Source organism: Pezoporus wallicus, unplaced genomic scaffold (assembly GCF_028554395.1).
Source record: "Pezoporus wallicus isolate ANWC-B61680 ecotype Strahan unplaced genomic scaffold, APGP_CSIRO_Pwel_v1 contig_2025, whole genome shotgun sequence".
NCBI lineage: Eukaryota > Metazoa > Chordata > Aves > Psittaciformes > Psittacidae > Pezoporus > Pezoporus wallicus.
The window spans coordinates 4,251,783-4,274,708 of NW_026640253.1; the positions used below are offsets into that span (position 1 = coordinate 4,251,783).

At 36.4% G+C, this 22,926-nt stretch overlaps 1 protein-coding gene across 4 annotated transcripts in view; it reads right to left on the reverse strand.

Annotated features, from left to right (window-relative positions):
- The window catches only part of IRAG1 (inositol 1,4,5-triphosphate receptor associated 1), a 66,047-nt gene that overhangs the window by 25,012 nt on the left and 18,109 nt on the right, over window positions 1-22,926 (reverse strand). For all 4 annotated transcript variants that reach the window (XM_057418166.1, XM_057418165.1, XM_057418164.1 and 1 more), the window contains exons 2-5: window positions 10,830-11,016; window positions 6,116-6,216; window positions 3,181-3,251; window positions 569-742 (exon numbers count right to left, since the gene is read on the reverse strand). In XM_057418166.1, the coding sequence (XP_057274149.1) occupies window positions 569-742; window positions 3,181-3,251; window positions 6,116-6,216; window positions 10,830-10,898 (415 nt within the window). In that variant the 5' untranslated portion in view covers window positions 10,899-11,016. The remainder of the gene's footprint in view (window positions 1-568; window positions 743-3,180; window positions 3,252-6,115; window positions 6,217-10,829; window positions 11,017-22,926) is intronic.

Genomic DNA, 22,926 nt, shown 5'->3' on the forward strand with positions numbered 1-22,926 from the left:
TACTCCATGATAAAATGGCATTTCCTCCTAGTTTTCAAGCACTTCATATGAGGGGGAAAATAATTTTGATTGACATTCTAGAACAAAATATTTTCTTCTGCTGTTTTGAAAGGAGGATCTGATCCATTTAGTTTAGTTTATAAATATGCTCAGAACAAAAGTCTGTGTAATTATGTCTGGGAAAGTTTTTTTCAGCAGTATAAATCTTGCCATTTAAATATAATTTTATATGCAATAAGAACTTTAGGATGAAAATCTTCACAAACAAAAACTTGTGACCATTTTTCACATTTCAACAGAAATACTGCATGTGTTCCCATTACAGTGTCTGCAGTGTGTCATTTGGGCATTTAAAAACTTTACACGGTCTTCCACTGTTACATCTGAATATAGAGATTGGCCAGTTCTATTTTATATGGAATTGTGAGGAGGGGCAGAGGGATTTTGACCTTAAAATCAGCAAAGCGTATGTACACAAGTAGCAGTGTATGTATTACAGATGCTTGTTTCTGCCTTTGAGGATCTCTAAAGTAGAATGTGAAATCTTGTTTTCAGAACCTGCACCTACCTGTGGGTGACTCAGGAAGGCTGCTTCTTGACTTTCTGCCTCTGCGCATGAGAAACCTCTCACTCACTTTCTTTGCTTCTTCTAGTAATTCAAGGTTCTTCTTTTTGTCTTCCTCTGATATTTTTACATCAGGTAACTGATCATTTACCAGGTCAATCACATGACCGCTGTTGTCTGGTTTGAAATATCAAAATAAAAACATTGTGATACATTGTGGCATTTTGACTAACAACTATGAAACAAATCTACATGCCTTTGAGCTTGCATTTCACAAGAATTAATGTCTGCTCATTTCTAATATTTTTATATTCTCAAGTTTAGAGCAAGTCCTCAAAAACCACTGATAACTCACAAAGATTAAGTCACTGTGACCAAAGATGCTCTGATATGTGAAACTGGCTTCTCTGGCCAAACTAATAAAGTTTTTCTGATTTATCAGTAAAAGTGCATAATATTCATCTGAGCTAGCAGTCACAGCATTTCTGCCAGAGACCCAGTTTTTGCATGGATTTTGTTTGTCATTTTTTAAGGCTGAGGTCCTACAAACTCACTTTGCAACTAGTTTTAACATAGAGGTGATGGCATCAAATAATCTATAAAATCAAGTGAAGAGTTTGAAAGTATAAAAATTTTATTCTATGCAGATAGAAGAGCTTTTCACACAGATGCAAGAAGCAACAGTAATGTTGCATCTGGCAAAGCTGCAGGCAGAAGTTGAATAGCTAAATCATGAGAATTGTAAAGCTATCTCAAAAGCTAATCAATCTTTACCATGTGGGGGACATGCAAGAATTTTCCAAAGGAATTGCACATCCCATTAGAATATCCAGTGGTTAAAGATTTTTAAAGGTTACTTTTCCTCATGCCTACTTATGTTGATAATTTAGGTATGTGACCCAGGAGAATACATGGACTACAAACTGAAAGCCACTACCTTACACTTAGACCATTAGATTAATACATTATTTTCTGAACAACTTTTATTTAGTTGTAAAAAGAACTCACTAATTTCTGGCTTCCAAATTGGTTGAAAACACTAAATTAGAACACCGATTTTTACAATTCTCCAGACTACGATTAAGCAAAGGGTTTTCAGGGTCTGATAAACTCTACAGATGAACAAGCTTGTTGGATCTGCTACAATTGATAAATAGATGACCAAGAGTCTGCTCAATCCATTTCAGGCCACTGACACACGCTAGCATCAACAAGAGACTGCAAGTCAGATGTTTATTCTCAGGTAACTATGAGAAAATCCGTGAACTGTATGAACGAATCAATGACTGTATTGTGTTAAGAGTTATCTGATATTAATAACAACTTGATCACATTAACAACAGCTTTGTGAAAAAAAGAAAGATCAGTTGTGACTGTGTCTGCACAGTGAAATGCCTCTATTAGGGAGGAGGGAATTTCTAACACTGTTTCGCAATAAGAACTTACTAAAGAACAGCTTGGGTGAGGGGATGGGAAGTCATCAGGTAATACAAGAAAAATATTTTTTTGATTTGACAAGATCGATTACAGAACAATCAGTCCTCAGAAAACTAAGGATATAAGTAAGCAGCAAAAAGTCAAGGGGTTTTGGTTTGGAGACAGGAGGTTGCTTCTCATTTCCATGAATTTATTCAAATTTCAAGGCTGTCAAAAAGTATGCCCATACACAGGATATTCTTAAAGCAATCTATTGTTAATGAAATATCTGTCTTCTTTTTACTAAGTGATAATGGCTCAGATCAGATTAATTGCTGGGAGAAAGTAACATTGTTGGAAAGATAAAAAGAATTTTAAAAATTTATTTTGTATTTCTGATTTCCCCTTCAGTCCATCCTGTATTGGTAGGACCTCTCATAACCTTATTCCTTCATCCTTTATATGTGATAAACATTCCATCAACTCTGTTCAACTTCTACTTTACATTCAATACATAGATGGAGACAAGTAACACTCCAAATGCAAACATACCAAGACTAAGAACTAATGGGAGCTCTGCCACTCACTTAACAGGATAAGCATTTATCTCAGTTTGTAGTACGCACAAATCTGCATCCACATTAGTCCCTTTGAAGAACAATTTACTCCACAGGTAGCTACCAGAAAACTAATAAAACTAAATACTTAGTAAGAGATTAATTAGAAAGTGAAGAATTGAAGAAAATATTTCCCTGGATAGCCTGATTTCATTTGAAGTTAAATCCAAACTATATAACTGGAGACATAACTGTCTTTTAAGGTCCTTGCTAATAAAATTCCAGTTGTTCAAAAATAACAAAACCAGTATTATTAAACAGTATTTTGCATACAACAAGAATTTTAAGCACGTAGATCTCCAGCCTTCTAAAATTGTTAAGGTAACACACAGTAACCTAACAACTTCATGAAACTAACAATATGCGTATTTCCCTGGTTCTGTCTGCAGTAAATTCACTATAGATCATAAACTCATTATCACAACTCAACATGCTAGCAGTATTCCCTCCCTGTGTATGCATTACAGTCAGTATGCACAGGAAAAAGGCTGTAGCCAATACAGTCAGACTCTATATTTAGGCCTTTTTTTGCACATCACGTTTTCTGAGAAAACATCCTAGCTTAAATGAATTACTTCTTACCAACAGAAGTCAATGAACTTGTTGCATTCCTAGTGGCACGGTTAGAATGTCTCCTATGAGGACTACGAGACCTAGAGAGAAAAATGAACAAACAAAATTATGAGAGTATGCCACCAAAACCCATTCTACTTCTCTATAAAAAGAAAGCACTTTTCTTTGATTAAAAAATATTAAAACTAAAAGAATTTATTGTAATTCCTCTCATATCCAAACAACTGGAAAATGGAGGAAGATTGCAGAAAGAAGGAAAATTATAGAACTTGCTTTCACAAATGAGTTCTGATAAACTCATACACTACAAAATTTTGATTTCTCAAAAAACCTACATTTCTTTAGTTCATTATTATTACTTAAAATTCATGTAAATATGGTACATTGGAAAAAAAAAAAGGCTTTGTAAATTTTTAGTGCTTCCTAAACTAAGTGTTATGACTGCAAGAATTTCTTTTGCTCCCACACTGGCAATCCTATATAGCAATATAGGAACTTTCTAGATTGAAAACCAGGTGAAGGTCTCAAATGACTGCAGAAATTTAAATGCTGATCCAGAAAATAATGCTGCTTTTAAATGGCTGCATTGTAACTCTCACTCTTAAATAATCTTGAGATTTTGTGTAGTGCACTTTAAAAATAAAAGGAAATTATAATACAGATTTATGATCAATACTTTCTGATCGATTTTCCCCCATATTTTAAGTCTAATTGCAGGTCAATAATTCAAGAATCCCAGTCAGGAAGTATGCTTTATCAGAAGACTAAAAATAACCTTAAAGCAACTCAAAATTTAATTGAAGTTTTAAACTTCAAACAGAATTATTATTTCCATTCAACAGCTTACTTTCACATATGCTTAATCTCAGGGTGGTATTCTTGCCCTGTCTGCCTGAACAGGCTCAAATATGTGCTTTAAAAATTACTGTACTATAATACTCAAGCTAGACATTTGTCTAGCAGTCTAGCTCAGAAACATTATCTTCTTAAATCCTCAGCTGATACTAGTTTTCCTTCACATGATCAGGAATGTGGTCCTATCCCAGTTTCCAGGTGCTGCAGAAGGTTTTTTTGCAGCTTCACTAAAACAGTGAGGAGGACTGAACAGATACAAGGGAGGAAGGGAAAGAAGAGAGCTGGAAAAGAAGCCTACAGTTGTTGCACCTGTTTTTTAGGTAGGAAGAAAAAAAAATAGTCTAGTAATTAATTTTCCAGTGTTTTTAATTCAGGACTTTAAAAGAAGTGAGCAAGGTCCTTAACTGGCTTTAGAAGAAAAAATTAGAAGATGCTGGCTAATAATACCATGGTACTCTAATATCTCAGAATATTATCCTATGAAACAAAGTTAACCAGCAATGGCAGTCTACATTCAAAGCCAGGCTGGATGGAGTTCTCGTCAACTTGATCTAGTTGAAGATATCCCGGCTCATTGCAGGGGCATTAGACTGGATGGACTTTGAAGGTCCCTTCAAATCAAAGTATTGTATGGCTCTATGATAATATATAATAACAGTAGCTTCACCAGCATTACCTTAAGTTATATAAAACAGTATGTGTTCTAAGTCAATACCAAGATAATATCCACAAGACTGACTGGAAGGTAAATTTATTCCGAAAGATATATGTAATATGCTAAACCTGTCAAAAGAAGAAGATTTTCAGCAGTTCATAAAACTATAAAATGCCAAGTATAAAAAATGAAATACTTGCAAAAACTGTTAGTAAAAATTGCACCTTACGATCATAAGCCTTCCTTAGAAATTTTCTGCCCTCAAAAATAAGCCTTATTATACAAACTGTAATACATTGCAAGCTTATCTTTTGCCAAAATCATTCCTTCTTCATTAAAACAAACTTCAGTTGATCATGCAAACAGATTGTTTTTAGGAATAACAAAGCAAACAGCAGTTTGTTGCTGCATTTTTCTTTCAATAGACAAAAAAAAATTCAACAGATAGCAAATATTATTGCTACAATGTCTATTTTTCAGTATGATACTAAAAATATTGTCATAGAATGGTAATACAACTAGTTCCTTAATCCAAGAAGGAACCAGAAAACACAGACTCTGTATGTAAAATACACTCATTTGTGAGAGCCAACACTGATGGCTGACCACACCTTGAGGAACTTAACATCTTCGGTACTTAAAAAACAGTAGATTTTTTAAGTCTTATAATGATTAATTGCCTAAATCTCCATAAGTCTACAAAGATCTTATTGGTTCAGTGGAAATGTTTATATGAGTAAAGGCAGCACTACTGGTGTACCTACATAATTAGTAGACCAGAATTAGGATTTAGCTACTGAACTGAAAAATTTCCACAGTGGGGAATACTTCAGGAAACATAAAAATGCTCAGTTGTACTTTTTTTGGTCCCAGTTGCTCACTGACTGGATCTAAGTAAAGGTTCAAATGGACAGAAGGACAGTATTGCTCATTACCACACACAGAACAAGAGGAATCAAACTGTCAGTCATCCCTGTAGTAGATGTAGTATTGTAGCACACATGCACACCACTGTATTCTACAAAAGGATTTGACCAAACAATTTTCCCCTCATCAGGCTATATTCTATTTGCTAGCAAGAGGATGGACTTCAAAAGTTACAGCTTTTGGTCCAAATTACACAAAATTTTAATTTAAATTTTTGCTTTAGTTTCAAATTATGCTATTCTGAAAGACAGGACAGTACATGTAAATTGAAAGTATACTGAGTCAGGGTGGCAGGCTTCGTATTATATGAAACTCTAGTCTTTTAGTATCAGTAATATTCCTGCTCCTTCTCCCTTTCCTGCATCAAAAAAAAAATCATCAAAATGCAAAGACAATATGATAAAATTACAAATAGAGATACAGTGATAATGTTTTATTAGAATATACACTTCAAAGAATATTTTAGCATGCAAGTCATGCATAGCTCAGTAATGTATTACACAGTACCTGTTAACCAGATTTTTATCAATTTCCATGTCTGGTGCTACAGCATTCTCTGGAAGAACAATAGAAGGTGTACTGCACACTGTCCCTTCAACAATAGTGTCCTGGATGGTTTGTGACAAATACAAAAATGCAGTTAAAGAGAAATTTTAAATACATAGTAAAAAAATATTACTTGTACTGCATGTGCTACATTCAGATTCACAAAAAAAAAAAAAAAAAAATCAACCTGCACTGCTGAAAGGCTACAGAAGCAATCTGGTGTTTACAGTTAATCAAGAAGTTGAAAAACGATTCACAAAAAATCATGCAGAGAGGGCAGGTACCTGTTATAAGCTGCAATTTTTATTTTAGGGTGCAATCATGAGATAAGTAGAACATATCATAGCATAGTACTGAGAGCATTTATAGCTGGAGGGAAAGATTCCCAAAAGTGCCAGGGGACTGCCATCAATCAACTTGTAAACTTTACAGAATAACTTCTAAATTCTTCAATACTAATTGCTCCTGGTACGGAATTGTATATACAAGTATTTTATTTTATTTAATTATTTAAATCTCCGGGTTTTTTGAACTAGCATCCCAAAGTTTTATAAGAAATTTTTACTTCAGTGGGCATTGGATTAGATTACAGAACAGAACATTTTCAGTTGGAAGAACCCATCATGATCATCTAGTCCAAACTTCCTGATCCCTTCAGGGATAACCAAATGTTAAAGTACAGTATTAAGGGCTTTGTTCAAATGCCTCTTAAACACTGACAGGCCTGGGGCATGAACTACTCAAGGAAGTGATGCTTCTGATTTTCTAAAACAGCATGTTTGCTATCCATGACAAAAAGCCAATTACCTTCAACTGTTAATTTTGTTTTTATTGATAGAACATTTGCTGTTCTATTTTGCTTACTCCTTTTAAGGATGTTTGCCTACTAGAAGTTGACACAAGTGTAATGAATTCAGAAGAGCATTTATTTTAGTAATATTAAGTAGGCAGGTAATAAAGCTGTTATAAGCACTACTTTAGGCATTTACAGAATGAAGCATATAAAATGGCTCACAGTTTCAGAAGTTAACATTTTAGAACAGAGAAAATTAAATAATTTCAGTTATTTGAAACAAAAACTATCAAGGAATATTTCAGTCAACTACTGTCATGTGGAGAATTTAGCATAGTCATAAGGTTTGTCATAATGAACAAGTAGCCAAAACTAGAAACTGAAATGGTATTACATACATAAAAGAAAGTTAATGATTATGTGACTGCTAATATATATCAGATACAATAGAACTCCTTTCACCATCGTGACCAGTGCTGCATTTTATTCTTGTTAAAATAATTTTCTGATAACACTGAAGAACTAGAGAAGCATTTTGAAAGTGGTATAATATTAAAGTATATAACATAACCCTTTTTCCTCTCAAAGACAATAAAATATGCTTTGCTTGGACAGCTCCACACTTCTATGCTCATAATTCTCATATGACATTCCTTGGCAAGTCCAGATTACCAGTCACAAGAGAGAACAATCGGAAATATGCCAAGAAAACAATAACAAGATTAAACTTTAAGGAAAATATCCTTGCAATACTGGAAATGTTAGAATGTAAAAGCATGATATGTGATTCAAGTTCACAGCTGACATTGTATGATAATAGTTTGAAAGCAATCTTTAGTAATATTATTGAAAATGTTACTAAGTAACAATGTATTTTGCCTAACAGTCAATGACAAAAATTCAGGTGACTGCCCTGCTTGCATATTGTTGATACTAATCTCATGACTATCAGCAAGCAAAAGCTTTTGAATGATGTAACATTAGCTTTAAAGCCACCCAAGTCCATTTTAGGACTCTAAAGCCAGCCTATTAAAAAGAACAAAAAACAAACAAAAAAAACCCAAGAAAATTGCTGTAGCCAAGGCTAGTTCAGGTCAGGTAGAATACATTATTAACCTTGGTCAACAGCTACAGCAGCTCAGCTTCTAGGTGAAGACACATGCCTCCCACTGTCCAGACCTACCATGCATTTGTATAGGAGAGGGGCAGGAAGAGCTAGAGCATGAAGCTCTTTGCAGGGCCAGCTGGTTTGAATCAAAAGACAACTTTATACTCTGAAGAGTACTCAGATTACTATACGCAGATCTTGGAGGAGAAGCTTTAACAGGAAGCTTAAGCTGTCTCACAGCTTAGAGTTGTACATCTACACAAAGATGATACAGAAGTTTTCCATCACCCTCCCATTGATTGCCTGCTACCAAGTTTTTGCTTCCTTTTTGTCCCAGTCCCCTGCTTCCAAAAAAATGTAGGGTAAAACTGACTCTACCTCTATCACTTAGGTGTAAACTGATCGACATGCTCTACAAGGATGATCATGTGGCATCTAGTCTATCAGGGAGGCTTTTGCGGGGCTGAGGATGGCAAAAGCAGTATGGCTCATAGAAGATCCAAGAGGCTCAGGGATACACAGGGTGGATAGGATCTACAGACATTCCAGCTATTAAGCTCTGCCAAGCCCTCATTAAGCATACATGAAATGCATTTATGCATTTTTAGGTGTTTCATAATCCATCCAAATTTGGCTGGATTTGAACAGTAATAGTGGAAAAAAAGATAAATCTCTGCTGAAAGAGCTAACCTGCCAGGCCAGTCAGATGAGAAAGCTTTCCTGCAACACCACCTCAGTTCTTTAAAGCACTGAGGAAAAAAAATTAAGATAATAATAACAAGAAAACCCTCTGCCAGCTGGCCAAATTCTGAGAAATTAATTAAAGGTCCCAACTGAATTTCAGAACAAATTTGGTCTGAAACAGGCACTTATTTGAAAGGCCTCAGAAAAGTTATGTATCAGAAAGCAGTCTTTTACATGAGATGGGGTTTTAAATAATTTTAATTTTAGATCTTCCCATCATGTAAAAGATATTTGAACAAGAAACTACATGTGATGTAAGGTTCATTTTCTTTTTCTCAGAACTGTTTTGTGAATGTGTGTGCATTTGTGCATGCAGGGAAAAGGTGGGGAAGTATCTCCTGAAATAGAATGAGGAAATTGTTAGACACCAGACACCACTTTAGATAAGATGAGATTCCAGACTTGGAAAGTTTTGTTTAATTCAGAAAACAAGTTCACCAGTTGTGTGTGCCCTCTAATGACCTCTCCTTGCTTGCAAGTCCTTATCACACAATGATAAGCTATTTTCCTTATTATATAGTCATGCTGTACAACTTGGACTGCATCAAGACCCAAGAGTGATAAAATGTATGAACGAGATGGAGTTCTTCACAGCATTGACTAGTTGTGATCCTTAAGTAGGCTCATGAACAGTGTGTTGGTTAAAATCCTTTCACTGTTACTTTGTGCCTAAAAATGCCAATTTATCTAAAAATAAGCATTTTGCACAGTTAACTGATTCATGAACTATCACATTATCATAGTTCATTTAAGACCTATCTCTAAAAGGCTTGCATAATGTATTTTTATATGTGTATATATATATTAGATTAGGTGGTTGGAATTTTTCATGTCTCCCATTTGACAAGCACACTCAGCCTTAGATTCACTGATGTCTGCTAGCCTTTCATATTTTTTTCTCTTTGGGTATATCTGTCCCAGCAAGTCTTTTCTACTAAAATACTCTTCATATGGGTGAGTTAAAAAAAAAGGGAGGGAAAGGGAAAAAAAATCTTAAAATCTTCTTGACCTAATATATGTTCTCAGCTAATAGTCAATTAACTTGCATGTATCTGGGGTGTTTATCTGAAGCCAGGAAACTAATACTCAGCACAATGTGCAATTTAGATGGAATGCATGACAAATCAGTGTAGGGCTTGCTGCTGACAATGTTTTCCAACAATGTTAAAGTAGCGGATGTTTTCACCTAAAATGTAGAATATAGTGTCCTCAGTAACAGTCATACATTTTGAATTGAGGATGTGCCAGATTATAAATCCTTTCTTTCTTTATACCAGTATGCATTAAACAGGATGATCTGTACAACCAGTGATGTTGTAATTACAGTAAGATTCTTTATTTCACCTAATCTCACTTTATTAGAACATGAAATTACTTTTTAGCAGCAGTGTGAATTATTCAAAATGAAGAATGATACTGTTTTATTGATTTTTTAAAAATTTACCTGCAAATAAAACATGTAAAAACATGTAAATGCCACAAATTTTAGTAGCAAAATCTGGGGAGCACCCACCTGCTCTCTGTGTAGTTCCAGTATATGCTCAGCTACTGCTGTGGCAAATAAAGCACAGAGAAAGACTAGAAACCAAAAAGCAGATACCTATCTTTCATACACACATGAATTGCATAGCATCTTCTAAATCTGTAAAGGCAACACTAGATGTTTCAAGACTACTGTGAAGTATAAGTTCTTTTCTCAGAGGCTTCAGTTTTCTGTAATAGCATCACAGTGGACATTTTTGGACAGCTTTCACATATAACTGGTTCAGAACAGCCAGCCACATAAGTCTCTAGATCAAGTTGATAAACAAATGCTTGAGCAACTTCAGTTCACATTCCTCAATCTATAAAATATTTGAAGACTTCTAAGAATATCAACTGAAAGGTCATTCATAGCTTCATCAATTAATCAAAACACAGCAATACATAGCAATGATTACATTTTATTTTATGCATTCCTAAATACACACAGAGGTTTCAACCTCAGGTTTCCAAGAACTGTCAGAAAACACCTTTGTAAGAATGCTTACTTTGGCTGGAGGAGAAATGTTGTGTTGTGCCTCTTCTGATTGTCCCTTGTCTTCAGGTAAGGTTGGCATGGTGGGCAGTGTGAAGCACGTGGAACTGCAAGGTGGACTAACAGGAAAATGCACTGCTGAGAATATTTGGTTCCAGTTAGCCTGAAGGCGTTAGTGCTGAGGCCTCGTGATCTGCAGGCTGTGTGAGATGCCAAAAAAAAAACAAAATCTGTTTAAAACTCTATATTCACTGAGATCACTTACAATAACAAACAGTATTGAAGTTTAAAATTAAAAATGCTATCTTGTGGTTTATTAGCTAAAGGTTCCAAGGTCAAGTATAACTGAGTAACAACATTCAAAATGGATAACCTTCCATTTTGAAACTATTTCCATCTCTTTCCTCTATTTACAGATTATTCTTTTTTTTTGGCTACTATGACTGTTTTGCCTGTGATCAAACTACCTCTAAAAATCCTTTAAGAGGGAAATAGCATCCCAGATACGTGTAAGATGCCTTTTAATAACCAGCAAAGTCCTAATGCGACAGAGCATGAGCTCAGATATCAAAGAAAGGAGTAAAACTGGAAACCCAGATGGTGGCACTCTTCCTTTAAGCAAGCTCAAGGCCTAAGTGAATTGTACAAAGACTTGGTGTGCATCTGCACAAGACAATGCTGCGCCAGATATTTCAGAGGCAAAAACGCTGTAATGCCCAAATAAAAAAAATAAAAAAATAATAAAAAAATCGCTGCCCACTATCTGAGAGGATTCTTGTTATTATTCTCTATGGGAGCTACTGCCTTCACAAGGATATTGTTAGCATTAAAGCCTGTACAGTAATCTGAGACGAGAAATTTAAGTACTAATCCTTATAGCTACAGTTTTATGTATTACAAGACTTACTATGACACCTACCGGCTAGTTAAGGAACAGCTCCCATAATCGACTCCGGTAGTGCCTACAGATGACAGACAACGCGGTTAAGAGAGACAACCTGGTGCCCAGTTTTTGTCTAGACTACTAAAAGCTAACTATATTCCCTTTACAGTTAATTCACAGCTGTGTACAGAATGGAGCTATACATTCAAACAATAACATAACAACTTTAATAGTATGCCAAAGAGTTCAACTTCCAAAACATTTTATCTTCTCCCAAATCTGGATTACTAATCTCATCTTGATTCTTTTACTTTTCTGGAAATCAAGATAGATGGAACAAGGAGGTTAAGATGAAGAGACAATTTGATGTTCAAGGCACTCAGCAGCATTAACCTTCTAGAGTTTTCCTTTCGATTTCAGGAAAGGGCAAAGAAATATAATCAGAATGTATTCAGGAACATGTCAGTTTATTGAAACTGACAAAACTGTCAAAATACTTATACTGATTTAAAAACAAATAAAACAACACCAACAAAAAAGAGAAAAACCCATTCACAGGAAATACTAAAACAGCCTCAGTAGTGACAAGTTCTTCACCTCAGCTTTCACACAAAAAACTGGGTGGTGTAAAACCTGCAGAATTCATGAAAACTTTGGACTACAGAAGCAGCAAAGACCCATGCTTTTATTAGATTTATTTCACATTATATTAGAAACTGAATTTTCCCTTTTACTAGAAGAGGAATACAGGGCCACCTCACATGAAATTCAATGTAGAACTATTTGACTGTAAAAATAATCTCTACACAAGTATTAGTGTGTTCAGGAAAAAAATTGTTTAATTGAAGTTCTTTGATACAGACTGTGGAAAAGATCTAGCATATAAGACATCATTCTGAAGATCAGGACATAGTCTTAAACAGTGAGCATAATCTTTTTCAGAGCAGTATATGCTGTAGGGACAGCGTGTTTCAAGCTTTTGTAGACATTTTGAACCAGTTACAGATGAATTTCTAGCTCTACTGCAGTAAGTGGAAGATCATGTTTGTATCATGATTTTACCCACCTCAATAATAAGAGTACAGGAAGCTTTATATAAATAAAAAGATTTTAAAATGTTTTTAAGGTGAAATATCTTTAAAGGCCCTAATATGATGGAAAACAGACATTACCTGTATTTTAATAAACCCATGGAGATGAGGCAGATAGCAGTAGCATTAAACATCTATGTGTTTCCACAGTTAAGTACTTTTGTATCAAACAACAATCACCAACTATTAACAACACATGAAGATGAGATAGAAGCAAGGTAGCTAAAAGGAGTTATATGGACTTGATTTTCATCTCTGTAACAAAATTGTGGCATTCTACATGCTTTTTGAGTTTGCAAGAACTTAAATTAAAACAAAAACAAAAAAGGGAAGATAGAAATTTGGCTGTTCATCTAATCCCTCTTAGTGTTTGCCTTATGAAATTATAAGGGTTCTGACAATCTTAACGAATGCTGGGCCTGAAAAATCAGGATTATTTCAAGTCATGACCAACAAGTGTATGCAGTCCTGTGTGGAGCTGTATAAGCTATTGCATCAAGGTAGTTTATTCCTAGTCTTTGCTGAGTTCCTAGTACATACTAAACTTAGGAAAAAAAAAAAAAAGAAACAAAAAAAAAAGAAACAAGAAAGAGCTATTAAGCCCATCATGTTTCAGGTCATTTTTCACATTTCAAAAGCAAACCAAAAAAACTTTAAAAGAAAAAGAAAATAATCAGCAGTCTTGTCTAAGAATAGAAAGGGACAAAACCCAAGCTATGTTGTCTTAGAGATGCAGCACAGAAAGTACAGCCAAGGGAGAACGGAGGGTAGAAAGATGAATTTACGCCACCTTAACAAGCCCCAGATTTGGAGTGGATGGAGTTCAGTCCATCTGTGACACAATTAGAACCTTTCTCCGATTTCCTTACAGAGCTATCTTGCAACTAGGAAAAAGCTCCTAGTGGAGCTTTGTGGTGCTGATCAGTAGGAAAATTTCTTCTGACTTTCCATTTTTCCCTAACATCTCTCCAGATAACCCCAGTGCTGAGGACTCTACTGGAGCAGCGAAAAGGCCGCATACAGTTATTCATATTCTGAGGCTTCTTAAAACACATTCTGTCTTTGCACATGCTGACTGCACAGCTGCAGTCCTCTATGGTGCCAAAGCAAGGGTTAGTACTTATTGGTATCTCAACACAATATAAAAGGGCATTGCTCTATTCATAAGCTATATGATTTATAACTCCTGAATTATTATTCTTCAATCTAAAAGCTTATTTTTAAACTGTGCACTGTTCTTAAAATCAGTAGTCCAGGTCCCTTAAAGACTTTCTGCTGCTTAACCAGCACAAACATCACATTTGGAAATACAAGTGGAGATATTCAACAAAGCCACCTTCTTGTGCCATGCTGTGCATTTTCCATGCAAGGAGTTTTGCTATTTTCCAAATCAATTACTGCCTTCTGATACTAGTAGGAAAGGTGAATGTTTAGAAACGATAGATTCTTAAGATACTAGCAAATAAATGATCATCCATCACTGCTGAAGTGACCTTATGTCTATCTGATTGGGCAATGAAAATAGCCCCAGTAAATGTCAGTGAGAGTCAAAACATAAGGGGGCTTCATGAGAACACTCTAACAAGAATTAGAGGAGCTTATCTGCATCTCACAAATGTGGGAAGAAAAGAAAGAAATGTCCTTAGAAAGTTTATTTCCTGGAAGGTGCATTTTTTACTTCTTCAGTAGAGCATTAGGGAGGACTACAGCCCTTGAGCCTACAGAAATTCACACCTCTATCTACAAATGCAGCTTACAGCCTTACTGAACCCTGAACTAAAGTGCAAAGAGCATGACTATCCTGGTTCTAAGCCTGGCTCATCTGCCAGCTGAACAACCTTTGGACTCATACTACCATTAGCTTTGCCAGCTTTATCTCCCTTCCACAAGCATAAACATGTTTCAGCCAAAGAAGGAAATGATACGTTAACAATATATGTAATACAGTGAGAAACCAACTGAAACAACTGTAATTACTGTTCCTGAAGATACTGAAAGGATAAGCAAAAAAAGTACATCTGCACTTTAAAAACAGTCAAGATGTATAAGCACATGCTAGCATCTAGTCACTAAAACAATTTCAAGATACTGTTATTTCTTTCATTAGGCATTGATCAAACACTGCCTGGCCTACTTTTAACCTACCAAAGGATGTTATGTTATTGTTGTAGTGATTTATCAGCTTAAACGTTCCCCTCACAAAAATTCTCGTCTTTTAGAAATTGCAAGAGCTTCAAAATTACCTTTTAAAATTAAATACTTGTAGAGACTAACTCACATGTCACAAGAAAAGTGGATGTGGGTAAAGACCTACAACCTTAGTCTGCACGAGCCTTATGTACCTACAAAATGAGATAAAACCCCCCAAACAACATATTACTTATCCTATTCACCAAATTCTGTGTATTCCGACACCGAGATGAGACAATGTAATGAAAAAAAAGTAAAAAAAAGAAAGAAAAGAGGATGAAGTGCTTCTTAATGTTTTGCTCTGTTATTGTGAACTTACTGCTTAAAATAGTTAGGAAAAAAATGATCCCATGAGCTCAAATACATAGTCAGATATAGACCAGTGAATACAGAGAATTTTCTTTTACCACTGTGTAGGCTTAGAGTACAATCTCCAGGAAATGGTGATCTGGGAGCTCTATTCCATAAAAGGGAAAAGTATTTAGAGGCCCTTGGCTTTCAGTGTGTTCTCTATGCAACTCATTTTACCATAGTAGAGAAAGCTAATTATAATCAGTTAACTTACCCTCTCTGAATCACCACCAAACACCATGTTAGCAAAAGCTTAAAGGTGCTTTACCTCATACCCCCACTGGTTAACTAGCAGTTAACCTCAAATGCTCTGCCAGGCCACAAGAAGTTTATATAAAAAAAAAGCAGAAATAAGCAGTTAAGAGAGCATTTTATTAATATTTCTTGACCTCATACTGTGCCGCGTCAAGTAAAGAAACTCTAATTTGTCAACAATGGGAGTCTCATACTCATGAACACAGCTGAACTGCACAATTCTGAGCTGCTTTTTATAACTTTTTTCTTTGTTGTCCTGCAAAGTGGTTGTAAAACATTACTGTATTAAAAAGGTATCTTTTTGCACTCCTTTTGTATAGCTGTAAAAGCATATGGAATTCACATTGTATTTTGAATTAAGTTTTGCAGCTTTGAAGTGCCTCAAAAAACCCACTAGACTTACTTCCTCCAAACTGAGCATGAGCAAAACAGGGTCTTTCTTACATTTGTACCATAAAATAAATTTTCAAACACAAGGCATGGTTATAGAATTTAAGATAAACGAACAAAAAAAAATTGTTTGCATTCATTAGCTACCTCAAAAAAGTCTAGAACTACAACAATACAACAAAACAAACAGATCCAGAATATTCTGAATAGAAAACCTTTAATATTTTGCAGTAGGACCTCAAAATTTTGATATAGCAGATACAGTCACTGGAAATGAAAAAAAAAAAGGGCAAAAAGAAAAAAACAAAACCACAACTAAATCTGACTCATCTACATTCTGGCCTATATGAGAGATACTACATGGAAATTGAAATACTCTTTACTGTCTGCAACACAGAAAATATTGTTTTCTATTGCATCTAATTTGAGAGTGGTTTCTCATATTAGATATTTAAGCTTGCAAGATAGTAAGCTTGCAAGATAGTTGCTTCAGTCAGTTTACCAAAACACAAAAGTCATAGCCCCAAGACTAATAAAAGGCTTCTCTGTGATAACTGCAATTACTGAATTACATACATACAACTGTACAAAGTAAAATCATAGAATGGTTAGGATTGGAAGAGACCTTAAAGCTCATCTAGTTCCAGCCCCCCTGCCATGGTCAGGGACACCGTCCACTAGACCAGGTTGCTCCAAGCCCTGTCTAGCATGGCCTTAGACCCTTCCAGGCATTCACAAGGATATTGTTAGCCCCATTCACATTCCCCCTTCAAAGCACAAATAACTCCCCCCAAGTGAAAAACCCCTTCAATCTGTGATTCAGATACATGTTTCTGTAAGTTCTGTTACCTTGCAAACAAAAATTTCAACTCATCCTACTTCTTACTGACCTCATTTTTTTTTCCATTCACCTAGAATGACAAGAACAGCAGCACAAGTTGAAGTACTCAGCCTGCAGTAGCAAATTTGACAATCAAAAGAGTGTCAGAACCCAAGGCAGAGTTGATGTTTCTTAACTTATAGATTATTTTTGATAGACTTTAAGGAAATGCAATTTAAAGGAAAAATGAGAACATGGAGTGGGTGGATATTTGGCATGGAGAATAAGGATTTCTAAGCCAATGGAACAGCATATAAGAAAGCGTGAAGATAAGAGTGGGAGAACAGTACATTGAGTGTTATTCAGAAGGGTAGTTCAAAAAGGAATCTAGAACTAGGAAGTATTTGGAAAAAAACTTACTGTCTTACAACAGAAAGGCAGGGACCTTAAAATAGAAGAAAATCCTAAAATTTTAAGTGAGTAAAAATGTTGCTCTCTTCCTCCTCCAACTTACTATTTCAACAACTTACTATTTGAAAGAAACGTGAATTTGTTTAGGAGACTGGACCAATTGTTACGGTCATGAAAGACCTGGGCACTGATAAATCACCCAAAAGAAACTGCTAATGAGAGTAGTATTAAGAATACCAGGAGATAATATTACCACAAAACATACTTTTGCCCAAATGAGCATCATACACTAAGTAACACAGAATCATTTGGGTTTCTTTTTCTTCTACTCCTCACAGATTTGGAGAAACCTCTGTTTCTACTGTCTGCACTGCATGCATTATACACCGCATTCTAGTTACACATTTATTTTTGTCTATGATGTAGGCAGAATTGGGAGCTTGAGATGATATTTTCTCAATTTGCCACTTGACTATATCCTTAGTTAATATAAAAAGATAGTAACTTGGCTTGTGTGGAGGGGAGATGTAAGATCAGGGTGGGAGGAGGGGAAATGTGTATCCTTTGGTGCCAATTCATTCTTGTTTAAGAAAAACCTTCAGGTTATTACACAAAATAAAATTTTTAAATGCAATTTTTACATAGAAGCATTCTATAAACTATTCTCTTTTCCAGGATCACTGGATATCAACTTTATATAATTTGGAAAAAATGAGTACCAAAAGCCTAACTTAGAAACACAAATAAGTTGAAGGCAATTAGGGCAGAACACTATTGCTCAGTGACCCAAGAGTCTTGTTGCTAGTCAAGCAAAAAAATTTCCAAATGAAGAAATTAATCAAAATTCTTTATTTCCCTGTCACAAACTGTAATCCCAGAGGGCACAATAAATAGCTTTCTTTACGATTCTAAAATGCAGTTGTGGTCTTTAAAGCAAGCGGATTATAGTCAGCTTTCCATCTTGCATAGATAAATAGCAAAGCAGCAAGGCAAGTATTTTATTCTCCTTTTATGCTTTCTGGACAAAATCAGATTCACATTTGCTTACTTTAGGGATAGATGTACATGTTTTTGTTTGCATTGCAAAATCAATACACCCAAAAGAGCATGAAAGTCTCATTTCTTTCTTATGAAAAAAAATTATGAATTCAATTCCACTGAGGTTCTTTTTTAAATATTGCAGTACACCAGGAAGGAATAACTATACTATCAACTTATTCAAACACTCAGCCATTGTATGGATTTTGGCTGCTGACTGATTATTTGACTACAGTATCTTTTATGTTACTGTATAATGGCCAGGCTGAAGGCTCAATTTTGGGACTCACAGACTTCTTCAAGTTTGAAGGACATTTGGACCAACCTCCTCCTTGACACAGGGTCAGCACTGAAGGAACTAGACCAAGTTGCTTTAGAGTTTATCCAGTTGGAACTTGAAAACTTCCAGGGACAGAAACTGCAGAATTTATGGTAGATCTGATCCAGTGTTCAATTACACCCACAGGAATCCCCACCACCACCACCCTTACATCTGGTCAGAACATCCCTTGTACTTTATGATCACTGTCTCATTCCTCTGGCATGCACTTCTGTAAAGTGCCTGAGTCCATCTTTTTAGTAACATCTTAAGTACTGCAAGACTGCAACTAGCTCCTTCTCCAGGCTAAGCAGTACCAGTTCATTCCCTCAGCATCCCCTCACTGAATGTGTGCCTCCTGACATACCAGCTTTCCTTGGATTTGCTCAAATTTATCAACATCCTGGGGCCCCAATGACAATCATAGCATCATAGAATCGTTAGGGTTGGAAAGGACCTTTAGATCATCTAGTTCCAACCACCCTGCCATGGGCAGGGACACCTCACACTAAACCATCTCACCCAAGGCTCTGTCCAACCTGGCCTTGAACACCACCAGGGATGGAGCATTCACAGCTTCCCTGGGCAACCCATTCCAGTGCCTCACCACTCTCACAGTAAAGAACTTCCTCCTTATATCCAATCTAAACTTCCCCTGCTTAAGTTTTAACCCATTACCCCTTGTCCTATCACTACAGTCCCTAATGAAGAGTCCCTCCCCAGCATCCTTATAGGCCCCCTTCAGATACTGGAAGGCTGCTATGAGGTCTCCCCACAGCCTTCTCTTCTCCAGGATGAACAGCCCCAACTTTCTCAGCCTGTCTTCATACGGGAGGTGCTCCAGTCCCCTGATCATCCTCGTGGCCCTCCTCTGGACTTGTTCCAACAGTTCCATGTCCTTTTTATGTTGAGGACACCAGAACTGCACACAATACTCCAGGTGAGGTCTCACAAGAGCAGAGTAAAGGGGCAGGATCACCTCCTTCGACCTGCTGGTCACACTGTTTTTGATGTAGCCCAGGATACGGTTGGCTTTCTGGGCTGCTAGCGCACATTGAAGCCGGCTCATGTTCATTTTCTCATCGACCAACACTCCCAAGTCATTCTCTGCAGGGCTGCTCTTAATCTCTTCTCTGCCCAGCCTGTAGCTGTGCCTGTGATTGCTCCAACCCAGCTGTAGGACCTTGCACTTGGCCAGTACATGCCAAGTAGTATGAATGAAGTACATTATTTGCATCTAATTATTCAGTTGCTTTTTCCACTGATCTGGTAGACTGTACTGGCCCAACTTGGATACAGGGATGCTATATCTTAAACCACAAGAATTGCTGCTTTTGCTAGAAACAGTCCAACTTTATCCCTCAATTACACATTGATTCTGCAGGCCTAGCTGACTGTGAAGACGCAAAAGCCAGCATATATACCTCTTCCACCCGCTAGCCAGATGTAGAACTGCGAATAAGCAGTAGCATTTTGTAATGTAATTTAATCTCTTTTGCTGGAAACAGAAACAACTTAAAAGCCAGCAGCTACAACAATTTATCTTATCACTATCTTCAGAAACAGGTTGTAATAATTAAAAAATACATTAAATTAATCATACAAAGGATGATTGTTCATTTGAGTATTATCCAGAGGGATATAGGGGGTAAGTTAGTCAATGAGAAAATGAACATGAGCCGGCTTCAGTGTGTGCTCGCAGCCCAGAAAGCCAACTGTATCCTGGGCTGCATCAAAAGGAGTGTGACCAGCAGGTCGAAGGAGGTGATCCTGCCCCTCTACTCTGCTCTTGTGAGACCTCACTTGGTGTACTGTGTGCAGTTCTGGTGTCCTCAACATAAAAAGGACATGGAACTGTTGGAACAAGCCCAGAGGAGGGGCACGAGGACGATCAGGGGACTGGAGCACCTCCCGTATGAAGATAGGCTGAGAAAGTTGGGGCTGTTTAGCCTGGAGAAGAGAAGGCTGCGTGGAGACCTCATAGCAGCCTTCCAGTGTCTGAAGGGGGCCTATAGGGATGCTGGGGAGGGACTCTTCATCAGGGACTGTAGTGATAGGACAAGGGGTAACGGGTTAAAACTTAAGCAGGGGAAGTTTAGATTGGATATAAAGAGGAAGTTCTTTACTGTGAGAGTGGTGAGACACTGGAATGGGTTGCCCAGGGAAGCTGTGAATGCTCCATCCCTGGTGGTGTTCAAGGCCAGGTTGGACAGAGCCTTGGGTGAGATGGTTTAGTGTGAGGTGTCCCTGCCCATGGCAGGGGGTTGGAACTAGATGATCTTAAGGTCCTTTCCAACCCTAACTATTCTGTGATTCTATGATTCTAATGTCTCAGTGTCTCACTTAGGTGTGATGGCAATGCGGAATCAGGGCCAAACCCCCTGTTCTTGCTCAAAAGATCTATTCAAGCATTACAAGATTTTGCAAACATACTTTGCAGAAGGTCTTTTGCCTGTCCACATCTTCTGTTTGATGTGGACTGTGTTATTGTTTGCTCCAGACAGTATTCTTCTGAGATCATATTAAAAATACGTTACAGTACCTTTTAGATGTGATCATATAGTATTATTTTTACACTATGAAGTTGTTACTGTAAGTATTCCCTAACCAATTTGGTTTTAATTTAAAATTAATTTTTAAAAGGTATGATGAGAAAAGGAAGTGTATCTACTGGACAGTTCAACTTATGTACTATATAAAGTCAGACTTTCAGTAGTTTGGAGGAAGGTGGTTTTTTTCATACTGGGATTTAAAAACAAAGACCCACAGCATCTAGAGACAGAAAGACCATGCTGTTACTGCTGAATTTGGTGAAGAAATTCTATGTGCATTCTACTGGCCAAGTTAGCAATGGACTGGATGACTCTCCAATGAGGTACATATATTGGGTGAAACAGCAACAAGTTCCCGAGTTGTGTTTTTGAAGTGAAACCAACAAAAAGTATTTGATTTAATAATGTGAAGGCTGCATAGGTATTCTATCAGACAGGATGATGCAGCAATTAAGACTCAGGTAAAATAAACACTCCAGACTTCACACATCATGCAGAAATAGTGTGTTAGCACAGAAAGTGTTCCATTAGGCATGCTCATGATGTGGCTATTCTTACATCTTACACATTAAAATATTCATTTGCATTCTTTAGAAGGGTATTTCATAATGCAACCACAGCACTGATTTAAACCACAGTCATTAATAACATTTAGTGAGCTTTGTCAGACAAACCCTTTTGCAAGCAGCCCACATTATGGTATCCATAAAGTTATTTAGCCAACACCATTCCATCACTGATTATATCCAGGAGTTGATCCAACATACCAGCTTTATGCACAATCTAATCTCATCAACATCTAAAAAAACCTCACATTTATTATGGTTTTGTGTTGTGCACAGGGAGCCCCTAACAACAAGGTAAGCTTAAATTAGAGAATTACTTTGGGATTTACATTTTATTTCCTAGGGTTTACAATTTTGCCCTCAAAACCTAAAATGAAAATGGGAGAGATGAGAAGGGGGTAAAAGGAGCAGAGTTACTCATAGAAGAGACTTTAAAAGAGAAACAGGACATACATATATGGGTCAAAATTTGCAATAGAAATTTAAGATACTATTCCAGTTGTAGTCTGTGTCTCTGAAAGAATGTACTATGTCTACAGTAAAAGCAAGTAAATAAGGCACATACTTGCTTTTCGGTCATCTCAGATGACAACTGGCAGTTTAGCTCAAGTTGCTAATGACTGAAGTTCTGTTCCACTGTATGACTTGTTCTGTTCCACTGTAGCTGCTAAAAGTTTGATAACTCCTGGCAGAGAGGCAAGGTGACACAAGTAGGGGCAAAGCAGCATTCACATCCTGATACTGAGCTACATGTATCAGAACTCATCTTTCTTAGCCCTGTTTCACAGCACTTTTATCAGCTATGCTAAAATTTAATATTGCTATTGTCATTACTTAAGAAACTGTGATGTATCTAATTATGTTCATTTTATAACCTTATACATAAAAATTAGGCAAAATGGTATTCTGTATTTGCCTACTTACAAACCATTAGTATAGAAGTAGTAGTACAATACCTATATAGTCTTATACATAGAGTTCTATTGTCTTACCATTTTCTAGTCTTTCCTTATACTGAAAAAACTTAAAGTTATAATGAAGTGATGGATGTGGCTAATTCATTTTAATAAAAAAAAAAAAAATGAATTACAGCAATTCAATTATTCCAATAATTATGAAACAAAAAATACAAACCCAGGTAAAATATTTAGAAAATGCATCTTAAAAGAAGATATAGCAAGTCATTGTAATTTTAATAATAACATGGAACTACACAGATAAGACTATAATTTAAAATAGAAGAA